Genomic DNA, 25,886 nt, shown 5'->3' on the forward strand with positions numbered 1-25,886 from the left:
ATTTTACAGGCTCTATATTTCAAATGTTCTGAAAGATTGATTAAAACAAGGTGGGTTTGTGTGTTAGCATGTTGCATTGTTTATAGGGAGGGCTGTAGGGGTGATTCTAGAGCCTCACACATCTAGAGGGGTCAACAAAAATTACAGTAGGGTTCATGTATTATACATAAATAATGATACCACAAACCTTGCTTTGTGTAAGCATTATATTAGTTTTAATGATATACCAAGAGTCGCACAAACATAAATAACATATGGAAGCCTATTTCTGTAAAAAAGTAAAAGTAAATTGCATTTACACTTTAAGATATCTTCAGATTTGCAACTTGAGATTTAAATATTGCAGTTACAAGAATGAAAGGTGCATTGCAAGATCTAAATTCGAAATGATTGTCAACTCACTTATTATTAATGTCATTCTGTAATGGGAACTAATTGTAGTTCTATATGATCCTTTAGAGGCTTGAGCTGTCCTCATTCATTGCATTTGCTTGGAGAGAGCAGTATTTTATTCCAATTTTTTTTTCGTATTTCAAAGACAAATAAGAAAGAACATAGTCATACAGGTTTACAACAACATGAGATCGATTTTCTTTTCTGGAACCAAATTTTATTAACATGCAGTAGAGCAATGTGATTTGGAACACCACTGTGGTGGATTCATGGGTGAGGGATGACAGAGACAGTTGGAACCCACAGCAATTTTTGGACTCGAGATCCTTGCTTAAGGGCTCACAACACTGGTCCGGGATAGACACTGTATGAAGCCAGCAGCCCTTCAGTAGTATGCTGGCATTCACCAGTATGCCGCTTCACACCAATAATCAAGTCATGGATGCTAAGCTCTCTCACACTGCACTACACCATTATTATTCATGAGCTTATTTTCCCTTTGTCTTTGCGGTGCCTTTAAGAAGCCCCAGGTAAAGATTCACCTGGACCATTTCACTGTTTGCTGAAGAAAATAGCATTTGGTCATAAGATAATAACTTGGCGAACGATTTTGTATCATCAGCTTCCTGCAGTTACATCCTGATTGGCAGCTGTTTAATCCCTCTTGGACATTTCAAGGGGTGATTGTTTTTGCTTTAGCATTATAGAAGTCTAGAAGACACTGAGTGAAGGTACTTGGTTCTTTTTATTTTATTTTATTTTTTATTTTTTGTTTATTGTAGTCTGTTATTAAAAGAACAGTTCACTGAGAACAAATTAAATTTACCCACCCTCAGACCATCCAATAGAATGATCAGCTTGTTTTTTTTAGTTTTTTCATTGGAACAAATTTAGCATTACATCACTCACTTAAGAATGGAACTTCTACAGTGAATGGCTGCAGAGAATGAGAGTTAAAACAGCTGATAAAAACATCTTGTGATGTGAAAAGCTGTGTGTTTATAATAAATCCATTGTTATGATGTTTTAACTTGAAAAAGTTGATTCTGGACAAAATATGAGTCCATAATAACACTTCCTCCAGTGGAAAAGTCCATACCCTATTGTCCTCCCACATTAAAATTCACAGACATATTTCTTTAGAACTGTTTAGTTCTTTTTTTTTTTTCATTTATTAATTTTTTGGGTAAATTGTGCTTGATATGATGTTTCTTTGCCGATTCAGACTTGATAACTTTTTCAATATTACAGAAGGAGGACTCATATTTTGGCCTGAAGCAACAGTTTGAAGTAAAACATTTCTTTAAAAAATGGTTATTTCAAACACTCAGCTTTTTGCTTTACAAGATGTTAATTTATGGACTGGTGTCATGAGGGTTATTTATGGATTGTTATGATGTTTTCATCAGCTGTTTGGACTCTCCTTCTCACTTTAGAATATCAACTGGTGAGAAAGTGATGTAATGCTTATTTTTCCATAAACTGAGAAGAAATTAAATGGAGAAAAAGTCTGACTTCTTACAAACTGCCTCATAATAAAGGAAAGGTTTTTCCAGCTTTTTAGATCATACCATATTAATTTTACACCTTATACTTGTTTGTTTGGCTCATTTATTTTCTTAATTTTACAAAAGAAATGAACTCTCATCTCCCACATGAACACCCCAGATCAATGCATCTGGAGCATGTGTGCTAACCACTAAACCACAACTCAAGTAAGAGTTTTAATTCCAAGGTGTATCACCTTTAAAAAAAGAACCTGAGTATTTTTTAAAAGACACAGTCAATACTGGCTGAGTCAGGCAAAGGCTTAGTCCCCGATGGCAAATCCAGGAGACAAAAACAGGACTTGTGTCCACATCCTTCTTCTTTAATTGGTTAAATTAACGGTTAAGATGTGGTTTGTGTCAGCAGAAGCTCAGCAAGAAGTTTCTTGTCCTCTCTTTCTCTGGCTTTCTCATTCATAATAGTGTGCTTCTTTAACTTTTTTTTTCTTGTTTGTTTTATTCTTTGCTGGAAATGGCATTTTGAATTTTTTTAGAAATTATTTCATTACTAGCATTTTATGTATATGGAGAAAGCAAAATTAAATAGTATTTTCATGTTGTTGTTGTTTTTTTTAGCCTATTTCAACATTTGCAGTTTGATTAAAAATTACGTGCAGTAAAAAAATCCGATTATGAAGTTATTTTAAAAAAAAATGTATTTTTAAAATATTTAAGATATGTTATATTTTCCTTGTTTTTTTTTTTTTTTTCTCGCTTATCTAATACGTTGTTCTTACTGTTGTCTCTCCTTGGTAAATAATGGTGCTAAATGTTGAATATTATGATCATTAAAAAATGTTGGTATGATAGAAACGCTTTCATATTTTGGACAGCTGTAATTTGTGTGAAAAAAAAAGAAATAGTTTATGGTTATTTCTATTCATTAAATAATCCTGGGGAAGAAATGGATCATGGTTTCCACAAAAATATTAAGCAGCACAAATGTCAAAATTAATAACAAGGGGAAATGAATTGAACATTAAATCAGCATATTAGACTGATTTTAGCTTATTAGACTAGGCTTTAGTACCCATTATAATCAGTGATGCTGTCTTCACTGGATACGGTGCGGCACGACAACACAACACATTTTTGATTGTAAACTGCTGCTTCGTTCTATTTATAATGTACTAAAGAAAAAGTTGCTTTGTCATGTGACGTCTCCAGCATAGACAGATTTTAGCTGTTGCGGCACAACACAACAATTGTCGCGACTGGTGAAGTCACGGTGTTATTAAGCATAAGAGCCTCAAAACAATATGAAATCTTACCAACAATCTGAATAATTAGAAATGCATACTAAACAGCTTTCAAGCCAGAGTAACAAAAAGTAAAACAAAATGGTAGTCTTAACAATGTACTCTGAAGTCAAATAAACATCTGATACAAAAACTACGCTACTTTTACCACTTAGCTCACCATCCCACACTGCAGATATTAAACCATCAGCACTTCCTGTTTCTCTGGAGTCCCTCTTTACCTCGTTCCACTCCAAAGCTTAACTGCGCTTTTGAGTTTGGGTTTTGACGCCTCTGGGTGTACGCAAGAGAGCCTCTAAAGCAGTGAAAGACCCTCTGTGACACTTTTATGGTCGTGCAGGGATGCCAGGGGCAGAAATGGGAGGTGTTTGCTGCTGTGTGTTTTCATCCGCGTGTAAGTGAGCCATTCGTGCGAAAAACGCTGTGTCATGATGAGTCAGCTCACCCCGGGGCTGTTAGCGTAGAAGATGAGACATGTGTGAGTGCCCTCGCTCCTCTAACAATCTCTCTCGAGCTCCCCATGCTCATCCACCAACGCGTCCCCCCTCAAAGAGCGCAGCGATTCACCAAAACGTGCTTTCAAGATGACAAGATCGAATGGACAAGTGTAGCCTCTTTTAAAACTGACCAGAGGTGCAGCACGCACCACTTTGTGGCCGCTCCTGGTCGCCTTGAATCATTGTTATTACAGAATGGGAGAAAGCTTGTTATTATATCCGCGATGGCAGGCTGTGGCGTTTCCTGCATTCCCTCCCTCTCTTCGGTGCCTCCAGCAGGGCGAGCTAAGCACTGATTCTTTCAGAGCTCAAGTCCGTTTGACCACCGGACTGAGTAAGCGACGGCCTGCTGAAAGATTTGTTCAGGGGGTGATTAAGTTGCTCCATCTGCTCCACGGGGGTCATATTTTTCCCTTTCGTACATCCAGCCGTGCTGATAGACGTCTGAAAAAAGCCTTGTGGATCTCAGTGTGTGGCCCATCAGAGCTAACTCAAGGCTTAAGGCATTGAAATAACCAAAGCTCAATTGTTTTTTTTTTTTGTTTTTTTTTTCGTCTTGCAGGTTTGTGTAATATGCATTCTACATCTTTTAGCAGCTTCTTCCATAAACTTCAGGATTTTTGTTCGATACAGTTGAGGAAATCTTTGCAAGTAGTTTTGCTTATCATCTGACAAGCTGTGACTTTAAATCTGTGTCTGGGCTGTTAACTGTCAAAACAGTAATCGGTCGAGCGGTTTGGTCATTTGTGTTTATCTGGGAATCATCAGGAAGAGATTCTGCCTGTTTTTCCCTTCGTCTGTCCATCTGTTCGCTCTCTCCCCATCTCTCTCGCTTTCTCTCTATGTGATTAAGAGCAGCGTTTGAGAGGCCACTTGACGGCACCCATCACCCTGTTGTTCCTCAAGTTTTAATGAGCACTTTAAACTCCCAGAGGAACCCAAATGAGCGGTTCCCATCGGTAATTATTCCTAACACTGCCATGAATATGCACGCAGAAGTCCCAGCTGGGCCCAACACTCTTTACATTCAAACACCAGCTAAAGTCTTGCATGATTTTACCTCAGTTATACACCATTTCTAATGGATGGGCAAGCATGGCAAATGGCAAACAGAGCCAATATGTTCACTAATCATCCTTTTCTAGTATTTTTTTATTTTTTTATTTTTTTTGTCTTCTCTACATTCTGGCAGTAGGACAGGCCATATTAGGCATCTTATGATTATTACGTAATTGGTTGATCATTAAAAAAAAATATATATATATATATATATATATATATATATATATATATATATACATAAATGATGCTGCATAGACAGCAACAGAACTGACACGTTCACAGCCCATAAAGGTAGTAAGGAAATTGTTAAAATAGTCCATGTGACATCAGTGGTTCTGTATACAGACGATGAACTAAGAGAGAAGGGCGTTCTATATCAGAACTCTGGCTTCTGCATCAGCTCTCGGATTTCATCCAAAAAAAATAATAATTTAAGTTCCCAAGAAGTGTGGTATGACATGATGGTAAGTAATTTATTACAGAATTGTAAGTTTTTGGGTGAACTTTCCCTTGAAGACGCAGATCCCTGCTCATTTCTCAGTGTGAACAGTGTTTTGCTTAAAGGGGGGTTGAAATGCTCGTTTTCACTCAATATCCTGTTAATCTTGAGTACCTATAGAGTAGTACTGCATCCTTCATAACTCCAAAAAGTCTTTATTTTTATCATATTTATAAGAGAAAGATAGTCTGTACCGATTTTTCCCAGAAAAACACGAGCGCCTAGAGGCGTGACGTGTGGGCGGAGCTAAAGAATCACGAGCATCAGTAGGATTTTGCTTTGAGAGCGTTTGGAAGCTGTCACACAGATCCAGAGGCTGAAATTTAACAAGAGCAGCATCAGCAAAGGCGTCCCCTATGTGGTATGTACTGAAACTCTATATATTTGCTTAGCGGTTTTGGAAAAGGACTAAGTTCCACTTTATGTCGTCTTTTTTTTTTTTTTTTTTTTTTTTTTAAGCTGTAACGTTACATGTGGAAAGTGCAGTTTGATGACAACATCGCATGTTGGTTACTTGATGTGCTTACACGCCGATAGCTAAGTTAACAACACAGAGATATTTGAAGCAGTTTTACTCACCGCCTGCGGTTCCAACACACAATCGTGACCCTTTTTCGTTGGGACTGCATTATCCTTAAGAAATAAACAATGTGCAAATCCGGCGTCAAACTGGGCCTTGTTAGTAAAACAAGCATCTTCGAAATGCAGGGAACAAACACAAACACTTGCACAACTCCGTTGATGCTCTGTAAAAATAAACTCCATCCACTGGTCATTTAATGCTGTTTCTCTTTTGGTAATCTGTGCAGGGTTGTCTTGCCCTGGCAACCAAAAACACACTTGTTTTGTGACTTTTCGCGACGCTCTCGCTCTGATCAGTGAATGTCTCTCCTCCTCTGCTCTGCTATACGGGAGCGCGCGCTCTTCCGGCAGAAGTGCCTTAGGACCCATATAAGGAAATTCCGCTCCATCTAACGTCACACAGAGCCATACTCGAAAAAAACTTTCCGAAACTTGTGACAAACCTGAAGAGGTTTTTTTGGAACAAAAATACTCCTTCAAACGTACAACTTAATTTTTGAAACTTTGTCCATGTTTAGCATGGGAATCCAACTCTTTAACGGTGTAAAAAACTCAGTTTGCATGAAATAGCATTTCACCCCCTCTTTAAGAAAATAAAAAGGCAGAATACTTAAAAATATGTCAAGCTACAAATGAGATTTCATCAGCAGGCTGATGTTTTGTTTTCCTGAGTATTTCACACATTTCATGCAGACTTTAAAATATGGTACGTTTTAACAAATCAGTTTAATTCAGCCGGTTTAATTTATTCAACATTTACTCTTTTCACTTTAAAATTGTGAACACATGTCCACACACTCTGAATTTTACCCACTTTCTAGACTGTCATCACTAATTTACGTCAGATCAAATTTTTCATGTCTTTTTGGTGAAAGCAGTAAGATTAAAGGAACAGAAGAGTGAGGAATTCCTTTGAAAAGCCTTTCTAAAGGTTACAAATTCTTTTTTAATCACTGTGTGTTGGCGAGTGTGTTTCACACGACAAACTTTGTTGAAAAGAGCCGTGTGTGTATTTCTGCTCCTGTGACTCATTAGCCAGATCTTCTGCGCAAAATAACTTTCAAATAAAAGTTGTTATTTTTTTTCTGTAATGCAAAGCTGACAGAGAAAGTTGAATATGAGTGATCTTTTTGTGTGAACTGAGGAGAACAACTGTCTGAACTCTGGTTCGTGGAAAGGAGAGATATGAAGCTTGGGTCCGTAATGTCTTTCATTTGTATGTTCTCTTTGTATATTTCTGTCCCGCTCTCTATCTCTGTCGTGACTTCAGATACAAGCGGTTTTCCGAGCGTCTGGCACAGCTGGAGGAGGCAGAAGGGGCCTTTGATTACTTCACACTGAGCTACCAGTCGTTCGGAATTCAGCGGCGATCCGACAACAGTCTGGTCCTTAGGGAATGGGCACCGGGAGCGGAGGCCGTCTTCCTGACTGGGGATTTCAGTAAGTGTCAACATTTAGAGAGGTCTGTTGGTTACATCCAGACACAGACCCTTACTAATAGACAGATTTATGAAGCAAAGTACAAGCGGTTTATTGTTTCCAAAGAAACATGCTTTCATTTTAGCCCGCTATTGCTTGAAATTCTCTTCGCGTTTGCAGGGTGAGGAATCTGAGTGAGTTTACATTGAGTGATTTTTTAAGCCGTAATGATGTGTGTTGCCAATTGTGTGCTTGTCTGGACTGTTTACAAGTAGTCTGACAGTATTGTTCTTTTAGAGACAGAGAGGACGAGAGAGTTGGACTGATTTTCTGTTGTTAAGTTTTACTCCATTAAAAGCCGATTTGGAGTCTGTTAGAAGCAGGGTTCAAGATAAGGCTCAATTCCTTCTAATCTTGAAGTAACAGGAACACATCCTGCAGTTTGCGTTGTCCCGACTGCCAAGCTTCACCACTGTGTCTGAAAATTAAACTGATGCCCTGGTGGTAAAGTGTGACAGAGATCGATTGATTGGCAAAACGTTGACAATTTTCATCCAAGCTTTGTTTACATATGGAAGAAAGTCCTTGGTCATATGCAAACTAGTCACAATTATACTTTAACATCGCTGGTCAATTAAGGTCACAAAGGCATTAGTATTAACGATATTGAAAACAGTTGCTACTTTATACAAGCATGATTTTTTTGTGAATTCTTTAAAAAACTTTACTGTCCCTTTTGACTGATTAAATGCATCCGTGTTAAATCAAAGTATTCTTTTCATAAAAAAAGAAGAAGAAAAAACATTCCCCAAAGACCACTGCATCCCTAGATCTCACTGTCATTTTTACAGCGCTAACACCTAAAAGAGGCTCATTATTGGCTGACACATGAACAGTGCTATCAGCGAACACAATTCATTTTTAGTGAATTTCACTCTCAGTGTTCATGTCTTTTCCAACTTCATGTCCAGATGGTTGGTCACATACGTGCATTAAGCATGAAACGTGCATGAGACAACTTTGATGTGATGTTCAAAGCTTTCTGCTTCAGTGCTACTTGAATAACTGTCAGGCAGAGAGAAGAAAAGACAGAATGTGTAGCAAGAGGGAACAACAAAAAAGAAATATTGTGTAAAAAAAAGATCAATGATTGAATGTGAAATATGTAATCTAACCAGAATGATGAAGCCAGTTAGTAGCTGAATTAAATTATACAGATCATGTTGTGGTATTACACCAAAAATGTTAAAATTATTGCTAATAGGCTACTTTTTTTTTTTTTTTTATTAACAAGTCATGTAGTGGTTATTTTCGTAGCTACAAGTAAATGTATTTATTTATTGTAGCGCACATATTTCAGGTCACGCCATGTGATTGACTTTATGATTAGGAAAACATTTACATTTTGTGTTATTATTATTTAACTTTGTTTTTTTTCAATTACTTTTTAGTTTAGTTTTAGTTATTTAAAACCAATTATATTTATCCGATTCTTTCTAAATGTTGTAGTAATTTATTATTTCACTTCGTTTTAACCATTGTTTGTAGTTTAGTGTCATTTTAGTTTTCTTTTTTTAATGAAAATGCTTTTCATAAATATTCTTTTTGTTTTTTTGTTTTATAATAACTCCTATTTGATCCAGCTTCTACAAACAGCAACCCAAGACAAACTCCACTCTGAGGGAGCACTGCTAGCATTTTGGCGGGATTCATGCTTTTTGCCATAATATTTTATTCTCTTTTTGGTTAGATCCTCTTTCTTTACCGTTTGTGTTTCCTTCACCTTTCTCTTGTGGCTCTGTTCCTCACAAACAAAGCATCTCAACGTATCCTTCACGCTCTGCCTCAGTGCTCAGTTGTTTCCTCCGAGAGAGTAGTTGTTGCTGGAAACTTTAAGTTGAAGTTGTTGTTTTTCTATTCTTTTTTTCTTTCTTTCCTCTAAGCCGACGTCTGTTTTGACCCATTGCTGTCGTTGTGTCTCAGAGTGAAGCTCTTAGCTGTCAAACGCAGGAGTGGGAACATCTGATACCTGTTCTGAGCTCACGGATCACATATTCTGTCAGTGGAGTCAGCCTGCAGTCCCTGTGTAGAGTCGACCAATAGGAAAGGGACCACTTTGTGTCAGTTCGTGTTGTCAGGAAGAGATCTTAAAGTTCCTGTTTAAAAACTGTGTCTGCTCTCCTGTCTCGTCCTTCCCTCCGACCTTCTCACCTCCTTTGGCTGACGGAGAGGTGTGACAGTGTCTTCAATAAAAGAGAAAGCCAGAAAACACGTTCCATGCTTCTGCACACACGCATAAATCATAAGGACACATGTACCGAGACCATTCAGGGTGTGCTGGGTATATGCAACAAAAAAAAAATATATAGTGAGATTTCAAGGATTAGTTGCCCCAAAAGTGAATATTTTATTGTATGTACAGTATTTACCCTCATGTTGTTCTAAACCCAAAAAGTAAATCATAAATGCTGGCAGCCAAATAGATGAGAGAAGCAGTGATGTTCAATTTGTGAATGAATCATTCTTTTGAGTCTAATCTATTCATTGAATTGTTTGATGTTCACAAAACCAGTCACGTTGACTCATTTGGACTCATTCAGTTTACTGACTCAGTGAATTATGACTTAAAGTTAATTCTCTTATACCTGGTTCACAAAACTGGCCAGTTGCTGTGATTTTGGCAAGTAAGACAAGTTCAAGGATCAACATCTTTTGTTGATCTTGGATCAACATAACTGTCTAAAAATATAGACTTATTCCAATCTCTAACCCTAGCCATAATTTATTCCTAAAATCAGTTTTAGATGATAGCTGATTAACAAACGTGTACCTTGATTGTAAGCCTACAGATATTTCCTGAAAAGTTATCCCTCAATTCTGATTGATTGATTGATTGATTGATTGATTGATTGATTAATTGATTAATAGGAATGTTGTTCCAGGATCAACAAGCAAATGTCTGCTTTATTGTCAATTCTTCCACATGTACAGTACATACATACAGAGAATCAAAATTGCGTTACTCTCAGACCCCCGGTGCATACTGATAACATTAACAGTAGAGCCTAAAATGACATATGATAAAATTAAAAATAACGTTAAATAAAGCAGTGCAAGGCACATGGCATCATGTTAACAATACAAAAGAACCAAAATCAGTCCTTTATGGGAAGTGTAAATGTCTCATATTCTGTAAAACTTTGGTATGATGTAAAAAAATATATATATTGGAGTTTGTTACTTTATTTGATTAGTGTTAATTTAATATATTAAACTGGATAAATTGTTACACCTTTTATATTTTGTGTGGTGTCTTGATTTACTTTTGATAAAAACAAATGTATGTTCGTTTGGCATTTCATTTATTGTATACCCTTTAAATTCACTTATTGAAAGAACAGCAGCAGCAGCAACAGTATTGTGTAACATTTATTTGAAACATGTATTTGGTACTTGCCACCACTGATGCAGTTCAACTCACTAAGAGAATCTCGGTCTGTTTGTCTCTTTTGGTTTACAAAACTTGTCTGAATGATTCATATACAAATCAAACTGACCATTTCTCAAGTTCAACTCACCGTCTAAATTGATTCTGAATTGATTGATTTATGAATCTGACTGATTCGGCTTTCCAGAGTTCAACTCAAATCTGTTTTACGACTTCAGAAGACCAGGAATATTTTATGATAATCAAATGGTCCTTTTGTCCCCATTCAATGCAATTGCATAAAAAAGAGCAACCAGCACAGTTTTCATTTTCGGGTGAGCTGTCCCTTTAAGACATCATTACACTGAAAAGCAAAAGGCTTACATATGAGTACTTTTTAATTTTATACAGATGATTGCAAAAATAGCATCTTCCGGCTCAGTTATTGCTAGCTATCCTAATCTGTGTTTGATGATCTGACTCTCAGTGGTTCAAACACCAGTGGGCCACGTCCCAATGTGCTCCTCTTACTCCTCTCTCCCAAAACTGCTTATATCTCAGCCTTGGTACCTAATCGGAAGTCCTCAAGGAATGGGAGTGCAACTAGAAAAATGCACCAGATGTCTTATTGCAAAGCAGTCAAACTGCCTCTGGCCAACTTCAGACTTCTTCTAATTGAGAGTTGTGCTGTGATCCGCAGGCCGTGTGGGGAAACAGAGTCCTGGGAGTGTGACCTGTGAAAACTACCAACTCCAGTTTTCTATGTACATATCTATACTTCATGTCTGTATGTTCACAAACATGAAGCTTATTCCTGGGGCCCCACTTATGCTATTTCACCAATTATTGATTATAGCTGTGAGACATGATGCATATTGGTGCAGATTCTCCCTCAAAGTCTTCTCTTAATACACTGCTTACACGCCTTGAAGAGAATATCGATCTCAAAGCCTAAAGCACCTTTTAAAATGATAATTGATGATAAGGAGTGAATGATTAGCTAGTTCATGGTTCTTCTCTTAGTGTTGTCTTTGTATCGCAGCAGCTTCCTCATTAAGCTGGTTTTATTGACTTATTCCTGATCGATAGTTTGGCAGTCCTTTGGTCAGATTAGCACTTTGAAAGTGAAATAGTTTTCCTTTTTTATTAAGAATAAACTGTGTAGATGGTTAAAGAGAACTGGTTATATAGTTATTTTTTACATGATTTTTCTTTTGGATATGATATTATTTAGTTGCAGAACATCTTTGCATGAAAGCTGGATTCCATCACTGAAACAAAACAAATTAAAAAGTTATTCCAGACTTCACATCTCACATTTCTTTTTCATAATAAAATGTGATTTTTTTTTTTTTTTTAGCTAATTATCACTCATAGTAATCTAATAATTCCACTTTACATTGTACAATTATATTGTACAGTTTCAAATTTGTAATTGTATCATTCTATTTTACACATTTTCCTCTCATTTCAAAATTGTGTCTGTACTGTATTTATTTATTTTGAAAACCATATTTCCCATGTTACAAAAACAGGATTCTTCCATCTAAGAAACGTTGCCAAGCTACAAAATATGTTACCTCTTTCTGATGCAGAAAAGCTAGTTCATGCATTTATGACCTCTAAACTGGACTATTGGTGGTTGTCCTGCATCTTCAATAAACAAGCTACAGGTAGTCCAAAATGCAGAGGCTAGAGTTCTTACCAGAGGTGCGTTTCCCAAAACCATAGTTGCTAACTAAGTTAGTAACTTTGTTGGTTGCAATGCAATTTCCCAGCTAACATGTTAGCAACTATGGTTTTGGGAAACGCAACCCAGGTCAGGAAAATATGAGCACTGGCTACCTATTAAGTTCTGTATCAATTACAAATTATTATTACTTACCTATATGGCCCTAAATGGTTTAGCTCTTGCGTACCTAACTAGCCTTCTACCACGTTACAATCCATCACGCTCCCTAAGGTCTCAAAACGCTGGACATTTGGTAGTTCCTAGGATAGTAAAGTCCACTAAAGGAGGTAGAGCTTTTTCACATTTGGCTCCCAAACTCTGGAATAGCATTCCTGATAATGTTCAGGGTTCAGACACACTCTCTCTGTTTAAATCTAGATTAAAAACCCATCTCTTTCACCAAGCATTCGAATAATACATCTCATAATTTGTGACTGCAGTTGTATCTGATCAAATGCGCATGCTTATTCTTTAGCTTGGGTTAAACTAATTAATTTTACTTTGTTGGAAAAGCAGCTTCGCTAATGATGTCTCTATTTGTTTCTCTGTTTTGCCACAGGATTTACATCTCATGGTAAATAGGATTTACACACACACACACACACACACACATATATATATATCTGTGGTGGTATTGTGCTATCATTTGGGAATACCTCTGTATTTTGATATGTTCCGTGACATTGAACAATTGTCTTACCATGGTAATTATAAAATAACCCTCAAAGAATACCATGGTAGTACTATGGTTATAATAATAAAAAAAAAAAAATATGTAAACTGAGAAGACTGCTTTAAAAAACACACACGCATAGTTCAGACGTACTCCATCATCGATATCTGGAATGTGTGTGTGTGTGTGTGTGTGTGTGTGTGTTTGCTATGAATGTGTACACGCCTTTCTTGGAGTTAGTGAATTCATACTGTCGGGTGAAAAGGGCACATTGTTCCCTCTGGGGAAAGAAGCTGTTTACTAGAATTCTAGATCGCAGCAAAATGTTGTCTCTCTTCTCGCTGTGACACTACTTATATCCGTATGACCAGCGGCCGCTCTCCTCCCTGACCATCCCCCACCTATATCACATCCTCCCCTTTTCTATTTATCCCTCTGCCTTTTTGTAATTATCTCTCTCTGAGACCCAGAGGCGGTGTCATAGGAAATCCCAACTTCCAATTTGGCGTGAGATTGCATTTTGACATGGCTCATATTATATGGTTTCAATTTCACAGTAGGAATGAGAGGTTTGAAAGAGAGGGAGAGAGAAATTTGGGTCTGGGGGAGCCGGTCTTGATCTGTGTCGGGGGGCTGCAGGTGGGTAGACATATTGCACTGGCACTGGTCTTTTATTGATTGATTTATTTATATTCGCCTTCTGCTCTCCATTAGAGTATGTAATGTGAAAAGAGATACACAGAGGCGTAAAGGGCAGAACGACAGAAATTATCCACAACAAATCAGAGTCTTTTTTTCTGTGCTTTGAGAGGGGGGTCACACAGTCTTGCGTGGCTTTTTTCCCAGAAACTGAATGAACAGTCTGAGGGAGTCTGTAAAGTCAGCTGCTGTATGGCGCTCTGCATTTTCACTACACTCTGCCTCTACATTTATTCAGCTGTTAAAGCCATGGATGAATGGAGCTGGTTTTAAGGGCTATGTAAATACACTTCGCTGTGCAAAAGTATGAAGATTCTCCGACAGACTCTGAAACTCTAAAGTGTATCTCTCTCTCTCTCTCTCTAAGCACTATAAGTTATTTTGGTAACACTTTAGAATAAGGTTCCATTAGTTAATGTTAGTTAATGTATTAATTAACATGAACAAACAATGAATAATACATTTATTACTGTATTTATTCATCTTCGTTAATGTTAGTTAATGAAAATACAGTTATTCATTGTTAGTTCATGGTAATTCACAGTGCATTAACTAATGTTAACAAGCACAACTTTTGATTTGAATAATGCATTAGTAAATGTTGAAATTAACATGAACTAAGACTTATAAATGCTGTAGAAGGATTGTTCTTGCTTAGTTCATGTTAACGAACGTAGTTAACTAACATTAACTAATGGAACCTTATTCTAAAGTGTTACCGTTATTTTTAAAGTAATAGTTGACACAAAAATTTTAAGTGGTGCAAGCTGTTAGTAAATCTGGCCCTAAAACTCAGAAACTCAAAGGAAATTGTACACATGACAATATAAACATATCTGTGAACAATTTAAATATTTAATATTTACCTATTACAGTTCCAGACGCCATGTCTGAACATTTATCTGACTTTAATTTTGTAAGTCTGGGCTGTATCATGTGACATTTCAATCATTTGATATGTTAAATTTATTATGGTCTGCTGTGCTTGAAGTGGTTGTTCGTCAAAAGGTCAGAGTTGTCTGATTAGGAAATGTCCTATTTTATATAACAGTTCTTTCTAGTTCATGAATCTGACTGGGTGAAAGAAGTGCAATATTCTGGTGATAACAGAGCTCCAAAAAATGTGCTTCTATGTTTTCAGAGACGTGAGCTCAAAGGCGTCAGCGGGCGTTCAGTGCTCATGAATCCACTAAGAGCAGCCTCACCTCCGCCAGTTCTTCTGTAATTTTGTTGCTGGCTCTGATGTCTCTATAGTGGTTAAAGATGAGATATAATTTGTTTTGGGTAAATCTAATGGGCAGCCTTTGGTCTCTTTAATCAATTATTTGTTTCACAGCAAATAGTTTAGGCTAAGTGCAAAATCTGTTTTATGTATCGTTAATGCTGTATGCAAGAGCAAATTGTCTAGCAACTTTTAAGATGGCTGTTGTTGTTTATTAAATATCATTATTCAATAAATAACATTTTATATAAATAATAGTATAGTATAATATTTAATTATAGTATTTAGTATTGAAAAACGGTGTGTGTGTGTGTGTGTGTGATGACGATTAAAGTTACATTCTTTTGCAGCGAAAAAATGGACAGAGCATCGCTGTCATCAGAAATCCCCCTTAGTAAATGAAAGGATTGTACGACAAAGATATATCTTTACTCAGCAGACAAAGAAACTGTTTTATTGTGAATTTGAGATTAATCTGATGAATTATTGCTGTATCAGATTGCAGGTAATCACACTCACGAAGTCCATCTCTCTCTCACAATACTCTACTCTAAATAATACAGTGAGCTTCTAATACAATAATACAATATTATTTCAATGAAGCAATTCAATGATATAAAGCCATATTGCACTGTTAGGAGTGTCATATTGCTTATACATAACACTAAATAATTTTTATCAATTTAGCAGAAAGACATCCTGAAATCTTCATTTTGAAAAAAAAATCTCCCTTTCTTGGGCCTTTTTAAGAGGTGCTATGAGTTTCCCAAAAGTGTCTTGGAAATTCAGTAAACTAATACACTGTACATGTTAACACTGTAGTATAGGGAAAAATTCTCACTATTAACTAGTTTTTTAATAGCATGCCTTTTATTAACATGATGGCGGTTTATTAGTTCTTATAAAGCACATATTCTGCATGAATATATTCAACATACCTAATCTTACCCAACACCTAAACGTAACAATTACCTTACAATTAATAAGCAGCAAATTAGGAGTTTATTGAGGAAAAAGTCGTAGTTGATGGTTTGTTAAAAACAAGTCAAGAATTGGACCTTAAAATAAAGTGTGACCTACTAAATAAACTAAGAAAAAGAGTCATTGAAAAGAGCATGTTAGAGTAGTCACAGAAAGACTGGCAATCACTTTGAGGGGCTACAGAGTTCAAGAACAGAGTAAATGTTCACGAGTCAAACATATCAAGAGCTCTTCATAACACCTGTATAAAAGGATGCCACAAAAGAAGCCACTCAAAAGAGCCATGTGGAAATATGCCTGTAGTTTGCTTCTAGAGTGACCCGGGCACAAACTGGATAGTCATGCTATTGATATTATAAATTTGTGTGTGTGTCATACAAAGGTAAGCAATTATGAATAATTCAATATGTTTATCTTCAGATTCCTGGGGAAAAGAGTCACACCCTTTCACGCAGAAAGAATATGGAAAATGGGAACTATACCTCTCTCCAAAAGTGGACAAATCTCCTGCCATCAAGCACCTGACCAAACTCAAGGTACTAAATACATCACACCATGGCATTGAATATGCAGTTTATTTCACTATAAACATCTAAAGTGCATCTAAAAAGCTATTGGTAGGTCATTAAAGGTCCCGTTTTACGCACTTTTTTGAAGCTTTGATTGTGTTTACAATGAGCAATATAACATGTGTTCATGTTTCGCGTGTAAAAAAACACAGTATTTTTCACACAATTCACCTATCTGTATACCGCTGTTTTCACTGTCACAAAAACGGGCTGATGACTTCTGATTGTGCCAGCGGTTCCTGTGTTGTGATTCGACAGTTGAGAGCAGGCTGCCCTCCTGGTAACGTGATTGGGCTAGAACGCACGTGCTGGAGATGTATTTATAGTCACAGGAGGAGCGTTTTTACTGAGGAGATGCGCATGAAAACCACATTCGTTTTTTTGCACAGCCCTAACATCTAGTTAACAAAGCTAAACAGCGTTGCCCTTTGTGTAAAAAGTTACAGAAACTGTTAAATACACCAACTTAAATAATAAAATACACTTACCAGTTGTGGTCCATAAACAACGCCTTCCCCAGACAAAGAGGGAACTGCTCCATCTTTCAAGAATAATCTTTGTGCATATCCAGCATTAAACTGATTGAGATTGAGAAAGTTGTCCTCAGCAAAATGAGCTGCACATAGTTTTACATTTGCATTATAATTTTCGGGAACCGAGTTAAACATAAATTGTAACCATTAATCTCAAAGTACAGCGTTCCTGGGAAGCCCAAACAAAGATAATTGGACTCAGAGATGAAAAAAAAAACAGCGTTTCAACAACATGGCAACAAACACAAACAGCTCTTCCTTATTCTCCGTCGGAGCACAACAAGGCCACGCCCCCCTGTTTGTGAATTCATGTGAGCGGTGGTTAGTCAAAAAAACTGTTTTAGTGACGTTATTACTGCAGGAACTAAAGGGATGTAATCCAAACGGGTCGTTTTTTGTAGGCGAATTCTGTTAAATCAAATATCTCGCTTGGCATTGAACTTTGAGCTTTAGAATTTTACAGATATTATTTATACTCTAACAACAACATTACACACTAACTAAAGTTTAAAACATGGAATCACGAAGAAGGGGACATTTAATGGGATTTGAAAGCTGTTCTATGGGCCACAGTTTTCCTCTTCACAACTTGTGAGATACCATTTGGATTAGTGAAAGGTTGTGAATCTCTTCAACCTGATTAGGAGCTGTTAGCTGCTCTGCTAAAGCAGAACAGGATCTTGGCTCTCTCTGTCCCAGAAGGCCGGTGGTCATTGGCAGGTCTGGGTGGCATTTGTGGGGCAAAGCTGCTTGACTTGGCTCTTAGGGTTAATCTGGGGTAGATGGGAAGAGGGAGCAGATGGGAACATTGAGTGCCCAACAAGTTCCTATTTGCCAGAGATGGCGGGGGTACACATGTCCAGCACAGTTTGCCGCAGTGCCGTGTTATGGGTTTTTACTCCGCTGGACACCGGAGGTTGATCGGATCACATTAGTGCTGCTACAGCTGAGCTCAGATCAACTACAGTTCATTTCCATTAATTTTCACTATATATATATATATATATATATATATATATATATATATATATATATATATATATATATATATATATATATATATATATATATATAACATATTGAAGTTAAAGATTTTTTATGAGGGGATTTTAGATATGTTCTTTATCCCTCCATAAATCAGAAAATACTGTCAAAAGTATATGTCAAGTTATTTTTAGGAATAAAATAATATAAATTTTAGAATAGAAGATTTCGTTGTACAAAAGTCCTACTGAAGTTAGAAGAAAACATATTCTGAAAGATGGTCCATGAAATCTACATATTGTAATAGAAATCTACATAAATCGATATACTACAGCTCCTGGAGAGATATTTTACTGCAGATTTCAGTTCCAACCATGTCCAATAATCCTAGAGCTCGCCATAACAGTGCAGCTTGCTTCAGAGACCCTCCACCTTCCCCAGCTCCACCTGTATAGATCTGATACAAGGTGATTCACATATGTTATGGGGTTATTTTATGTATGTTATATTTTCAGCAGCAATATTCTTTCATGCTTACAGCAGCATGTTGTGGATGTATTGGCAGTAGCAAGTCAAGGGTATTTGCTCTGCCACAACAGCAGCAGCAGCAGCATAGCAGATCTATTCCGCCAAGACCAAATACATTAACATTGTCATGCACATTACCATGCCAATCCCTCCGAGAGTTGTAATGACAGAAATATGGGAAATGTTAAAACGGAATGATAGTGGGAGAGAATGGTAAAATATGCGAGAATCCCAGGAAAAATGGGAGGTTTGACAGGTATGCACATACAGCAGTCAAGTTACTACATTTCTACATACACAAGTCATTGCAAGTCTGTTTATTGAAAATTGGAAGCCATAGAAAGAGCATATATTAATTTCATTAAACAACACAACAATACAAAAATTGTATACAATAATTGAAATAATGAAAATCCTTTAGTCATAAAATGCATTATATCAATACATGGTCACATAATAGTCAATATCATAAAACCTATTTAAGGTAAAACTGGAAAACCAAAGAAAGCAAGCAAACAATATTACATAACAAAAAATATTAAATAGTAATGTGACATATATTTGCAGGTAATAATGCTGTTAATGAATCCTATACCTGTTGCAACACTATTTGCATATAGTTCCCAATGAAAGTATTTTTAGTGTAAAAATTTGTTGAAGATTAGCGGACAGTGTTGATTCATTAAATGATATGCTATTTCCTCACAAAAGCTGTTTTTTCAGTGTATTGAAGCCTCTACACCACTGACATCCATCCATCCATTCCAAAAAAAAAACTCTGGTATCCTTCCCTGTGTACTGCCAAAGCCTCAACGTTAGCATTAGCCATTATGTTTTTTGTTTTGTTTTTTGGCTGAAGATTGCAGCCTTGCCGTCCAGTGGCTTTGGTTCAGGGCTACTTGATAATTACAGACAGGTGTTTTGGAGCAGGATTGGAGCTGAAGTCTGTAGGATTGTAGCTCTCCCGGAGCAGGGTCGGAGATCTCTGGACTACAAAAACAAAGTGTAATAAATGCTTACATATATTTTGGATTTTGGATGATTTCTTTCCACTAGTCCCCCCCCCCACACACACACACCCTTTGAAGCACATGTGAAATGGACACACTTTGATACTCACCTCCATCTCTTAAATTTACCCGATATGTTTGCTCATAAATACATAAACCATTTACTTCAAGGGTAGTTTTCATGTTACATGTTTTTAATTTTTATTTTATTTATTTTTTAATTAAAGTGTTGAGAAACTGAATGGTCATTATTGAAAAGAGAAAACGAGAGGTGTGTGAGTTGAGTGAGTCTTGGAGCAGGTGAACAAGAGCAGAAGGGAAGTCCATTTATGTCCATAGAGGCGGTCAGTGGTTGAATTTTCTCTTTTTCACTGGGTGTTAGGTGGACAGATGGAGTCCTGGGTCTGTGTGGAAGTTTCTATAAGGTAATTGGCTGTCATACACAGCTTCTTTAAGCCTGCAGAGGGGATCCAGGGAGAGATTTTAATGGGGGGTGAGCGGCCAGGTTTAACATATGGAAACTGGGGCTGCTGAACTTTAGCCAGGAGTGCACTTTTCTCTCTTTTGCCCTTCCTTCCTTCAGAATATCCTATTGGAGTCTCTGATTAAATTGTATCTCCCTCACTCCAGTAATTTTTTCTCTTTCTCACCAGGTCCATGTCTCTTTTCCTCTATCTCAAATTCTCCTTAAGGCATGCTGGAGGTGTGTAATCTGTGTGTATTGGCCTCTTTTCTAACCTTCTTTATATAAAATAATTATCCAGTTTTATTTTGACTGAGCATGGAAAATATAATATAGCTCTTTTAATTTGTTATTTTTACCATAGTAATATTTTATTTCTATTTTATTTATGTGTGTACTTAATAGTTTGGAATCAGTAATATTTATTTATTTTTTGTTACTTTCTGTTCATCAAAGAATCCTACAGTTTTCAACACTGATTATACTAAGAGATGTTTCTTGTGCCAAATCAGCATATTAGAATGATTTCTGAAGGATCTTGTAAATCTAAAGACAGAAGTAATGACGGCTAAAAATTCAGCTTTGCCGTTATAAGATTAAACAATATTTTACAGCACTTAAAAAAAAAAAAATATATATATATATATATATATATATATATATATATATATATATATATATATATATATATATATATATATATATAACTATTTTGAACTATTTCAGAATATTACTGATTTATTGTATTTTTGATCAAATAAATGCAGCTAAATATATATTTATATATACATGTATATATTTATATATATTTATATATAAATATATAAATATATATAAATACATATAATATATTTATATATATGTGTATATACATAATTATGTATATACATATATATAATATTTATATATAAATGATATTTATATATAAATGTATATACATAATTATGTACCACAAAAAAAAAAAATCAATAATAATTTAAAATAAAATTAAATGAGAAAAAAAAATATTTAAATGAGAAAAAAAAAATTCACTCAGAGTAGTAATAGCTAGTAAATTTCACAAATTATTATAAAGAAATAGCAAGTAACACATTCAGTTAAATTTGAAATTATAGGAAAACTCCTATAATCTTTGCTTTATTTAGAATTTATTTATAATATAATATTTTATACAGTGTATACAAAGTTGTAATTTATAATTTAATGATCTTTTTATGTTTCACTTTTTCATTTTTTAGCTGAATTGTTATATTTTATTTGATATTCATTTTATATAGATTATTATTTAACCTTCAGCCTCATGTATAGAAACACCTCCTACTTTCCAATGCACAAAAGGAAAAAAAAATGTGATTACTCATTAATTCATCATGAGTGTATCGATCAGTAGACCTGATTTAGCGTTAAATTCTAAGCACATGATTGAAGAAGGGCTGGCCTTTGTCAGTGTTATTTCACACATGCACACATTCTCAGGTGCATGCACGTGCCCTCAATGTTTCATCAGATTCCCTTTCATCGTCCCGGTAATCAATGTTGCCTAATGCATTTCCCACACACGGCCTTCTGCTGGGTGCCAAATGAATTTGAAACCTGCTGTAAGCGTTAGTTGAAATCAACTCGGCTTATTTTTATTTTATTTTATTTTTTTAGCACTGGGACCAACAAGCCCAATCCTCATTAATTCAGGCATGAATATTTCAGTACCCTTTATTGTGATATCGCATTTTAAAAAACACCAGGAACACTAGATGCTCAAAAACTTTAGCAGCTGAAGGTGATCAATACAGATTCCCAGGTGGCTCAGAGATCTCCAAGAAAGCTCTCCTGCAAGGCCATGTTTAATTCTCTATGTGGGTACATTCTTTTTGTTGTGCTTCTGTTTGTTGATAGATACCTCAGTGACTCCAGACAGCTGGTTCATGGGTATAGTCGTCGTCTCGAGGGAAATCACAACACTGTTAACTGGAGTCTGAAGGAAGTGAGGAGAAAGGAGAGTTTTCTAGGGGTTTCTTCTTGCTTAAAGTGTGTGGGAAGAGATATAGCGTCTCTCTCTGTGTGTGTGAGTGAGTTTGTGTGTGTGTGCATGAAGTGAGAAAAGCCTAAGCAACTTAAACCCTCCATCCATATCTCTCCGTCTACACACAGAAATTTCCAGATGTTTACTCAGGAGCCCTATTAACACTTCAAGTCCATTTCTTATTGATTGTCATGTGAGATTTGAGGCTGGACTCAGGCGGTGCGTGTTATGGCAGATCAGAGGGAGGACACTTTGATAGGAATGAAATATAATTAAAGGTCTGATGTCGCTTTGAAGATGAAAAGTGCCTAGGTGAACTTTACTCTTGCGCTAAATGCAGACGAGATTGTCCGTTCACTCTAAATTAAACTCATGCTAATCCATAAATGGTCCTGTTTGGCTAGCTCTATACGGCTGAGAAAAGGACCGGCCAGATGCAGCTTCTGTAGTTGTATAGCTCCAACACAACACATTCACTCAACAGTAATATTTTTTTCAGCAATTTTGGCCCAAGAAGTATATTATATTTACCCTATTTTTTTCTATATACGTTTTAGAAAACTATTTGCTACAGAATAAACTGGCTCAATTTGATTGTAGAACTTGGTTTGAAACAAAACAAAAAAATATATATATATATTTACATAAATCAGCCTTAGTTGGATGCTGGTCTTACCTGGTTTCATCTGGTTTTGCTTGTCTTCTTGCCTACCCAAGGTAGTTTATTCAGGTCTAGCTGTTCTTCCAGCTTAACCAAGCTGTTTTAGCAGTTTTAGCCAAACTGGAAGACCAGTACACTACTCTTTTATTTTAGCAGAGTGTTTACAAAAAAAAAAAAAGACAAATCAATGCACTAGCATGATTCAGTTCACTCTTGTTACTGGTAGATATTGTTTCACTTTGGGTAGTCTTTCTATAAAGTTGCTCAATGCACTATTTGTGTGTGTGTGCAAGCAAATATTATGTTTAACTGTGCATGTTAATTTCCCCTATTTTGACATTGTAGATTACTTTTAATTAATTTTTAAGCGCTTTCTTAATGTGATCTCTAAATTCACTTGAAGCACTTGAAATTTCTTTAGTTTGTAGTTTTTCATTATTTATTTAACTTTAGAATTTAACTATATGAATTGAATTTCCATAACATTTTAATGTTAGACAATTGATAATGTTGGTGCTTCTCAGAAAATAGTTTCATTTCATTTCATTTGGTCTAATTTATGTACTAATATGTACCTTTAAGGGATACTAATAGGTGTAAATAAGGTACAAAAGTGTGGCTTTTAAAAAGGTATAACCCAAGTGACAGCTTTTGTACCTTCTTTTCTGGGAATGTACTAGAAGTCTCTTTGCCTTGATGACATGAATGACTTTTTTTCTTCCAGAACCTTACTGGTGAACTCTGTTCCTCTAGCTTTTCACAGTCACACTCTAAGTCACTCTCCAAATCTCTCTCTCTCTCTCTCTCTCTCTCTGTCATTCTTTCTCAAATTCACAGTGTTATTTCTGCTGTCAGTAAAGCGAGGGTATGTTCTTAGCTTGGTAATAGTCAGTGCAAAGCCAAGCAGAGCTGTTTAAGGATGTTTTGTCCCACCCCAGTGTCTCTCCAGAGCGGCTATCGATCTGTGACAATCCCCAAGCTGCCCCCAGAGAGATTGAAAGCAATGATGGACCGTTTTAAAGTGCTTTGTTTTCTTCTGCTCTTCTCCTCCCCTCTGTCAGCTCTCATCACCAAACACCTGTCCAGCTGGTGTTTGTGTGTGTGTGTGTTTGTGTGTGTGTGAGAGAGAGAGTATTCAAGTAAGCTTATGTAGATATGTGGGTTTAGAAAAGAGCATTTTAGGGGGAAGATATTTTGTAATAATATTAATCAAATGTGGCATGGTTATGGCAAAGAGCTGTTTTTAGAATCTAGATGAAAAGCTCTCAATATTTCCATTTTAATAAACGGTGCTTTTAAACCATGACAACAACTCACAGCAAACAGGAAGCCCAATGGAATTGCCTTGAAAATATATTTTGCATAATATACAGCGTTCAAGCTTTTAAAACATATATATGTGTGCGTATAAACACATACAATCATTCAGAAGTTTGGGGTCTGGAACATTGTTTTTCAAGAAAGTCTCTGCTTCTTGCCAAGGCTGCGTTTATTTGATCAAAAATACATTAAAAACAGTTAAAAAAAAGTTGAGCTACTTAATATTTTATGAAAACCACAATTTTTTTTTAAAGATTATTTGATTAATAGAAAGTTAAAGAGAACAGTATTTATTTGAAATAAAATATTTTAAAATAAAACATTATAAATGTCACTTTTGATCAATATAATGTTTGTTGAACGATATTTAATTTAATTCCAAAAAACCTTTGAACGGCCTTGTAATAAAAATATATGTCTTTTACATATATATATATATGTACTGTATGTTTCTGTTTTGCATCCAAAACCTTACCAAGAAAATTTCAAGATGTCACATTTGTTGTTTCTGTCTGTAGCTCGTAGTCTTGACTAAAACAGGCGAATACCTGTTTCGGATCTCTCCATGGGCCAAACATGTCACAAAAACACTAGATTCCGTCACCTATGACTGGACTCACTGGGACCCTCCACAGCCATATCAGGTGAGTGTACACAGCTGAACACAAATACAGTAGAATACACATAATATTCTTATATACACATATATTCTTCTGGGCATTTATTCAAGACACTTTAGGACCCTCCACTGTGTTGGGGTCAACCTTTTAAATCAGTTAAATAATCTCCTTCAATTCATAAAAAAAAAATAAAAATAATAATAATAATAATAATTATTATTATTATTATTATTATTATTATTATTATTATTATTATTATTATTATTATATATTGAAAACAAAAATAAAAAAAAAATATTTTAAATTATATATATATATATATATAATTTAAAATATTTTTTTGCTTGTTTTTTGTTTTTTGAGATTCACAGTAAGAAAAAAGAAATTGTGAAACAATGTTTTTGGTTGTTGGATCTCAAATACTAAAATGTTGTAGCATCACACGCGAGCTCATGCTCTCAGAGGTTTCCAGTGTTACGGGTTCAGACAGATGCTTTCTGAGCTGTCAAGGAGGGAAGGGTTTGAGTTATGGACGCTGGCATGGTTTAACCTTTTACAGTCAGGTTTTGCCCTGCAGAGGGTCAGTTGAGAATTGTACATCACACAAGTCATCATCGACTGAAAGAGTCTAGTTGCACCACACACACACACACACACACACACAAATAATTTCACCTTAACTATTCTTATAAGATTAAATATTCATAATTGCTACTTTACGTTGAATGTTCATAGGACCAAAAGCTTGAGGAGACACCCGTTTGATTTTAATCGCCTTTAAAAGTCACTAATTGTTTTTGGGGTGGACGTAGTTTACAATAGAAGTCAAAGCGGGAGGGAATGTTTACAGGACCGTGATGTTGTTCAGGCCTTCCTGTGGCTCTCGAACATTTATCATCAGTAGCCATTAGCATGTCTGAAGCACCCCGCTCTCACGGCGACCCCTCTTCCGTGTTAGTAATGACACTCGAAACCGCCTCCTCTTAAGTGGCTCACCACATTAAACAGGCCATTTAATCAGAGGCGATTCAACAATTGCTTTCGCCCTGTTGATGTCTTCGTTTCGCCAAAGAACCATTTGCAAACGCCTTTGATATGGGTGGTTCTTCCACAACGGCAATGAGGCATATTTCCCTTTGATATCTATTCATGGCATCAGACGTTCATACAGCGACTGTGGTCAATG

At 36.0% G+C, this 25,886-nt stretch overlaps 1 protein-coding gene across 1 annotated transcript in view; it reads left to right on the forward strand.

Annotated features, from left to right (window-relative positions):
* LOC113069090 (1,4-alpha-glucan-branching enzyme-like) overlaps positions 1–25,886 on the forward strand; it is a 64,518-nt gene that overhangs the window by 5,510 nt on the left and 33,122 nt on the right. The window contains exons 2-4 of the mRNA XM_026242062.1: positions 7,110–7,279; positions 16,413–16,528; positions 24,599–24,724. Coding sequence (XP_026097847.1) covers positions 7,110–7,279; positions 16,413–16,528; positions 24,599–24,724 — 412 coding nt within the window. The remainder of the gene's footprint in view (positions 1–7,109; positions 7,280–16,412; positions 16,529–24,598; positions 24,725–25,886) is intronic.

This window comes from Carassius auratus, unplaced genomic scaffold (assembly GCF_003368295.1).
Source record: "Carassius auratus strain Wakin unplaced genomic scaffold, ASM336829v1 scaf_tig00000854, whole genome shotgun sequence".
NCBI lineage: Eukaryota > Metazoa > Chordata > Actinopteri > Cypriniformes > Cyprinidae > Carassius > Carassius auratus.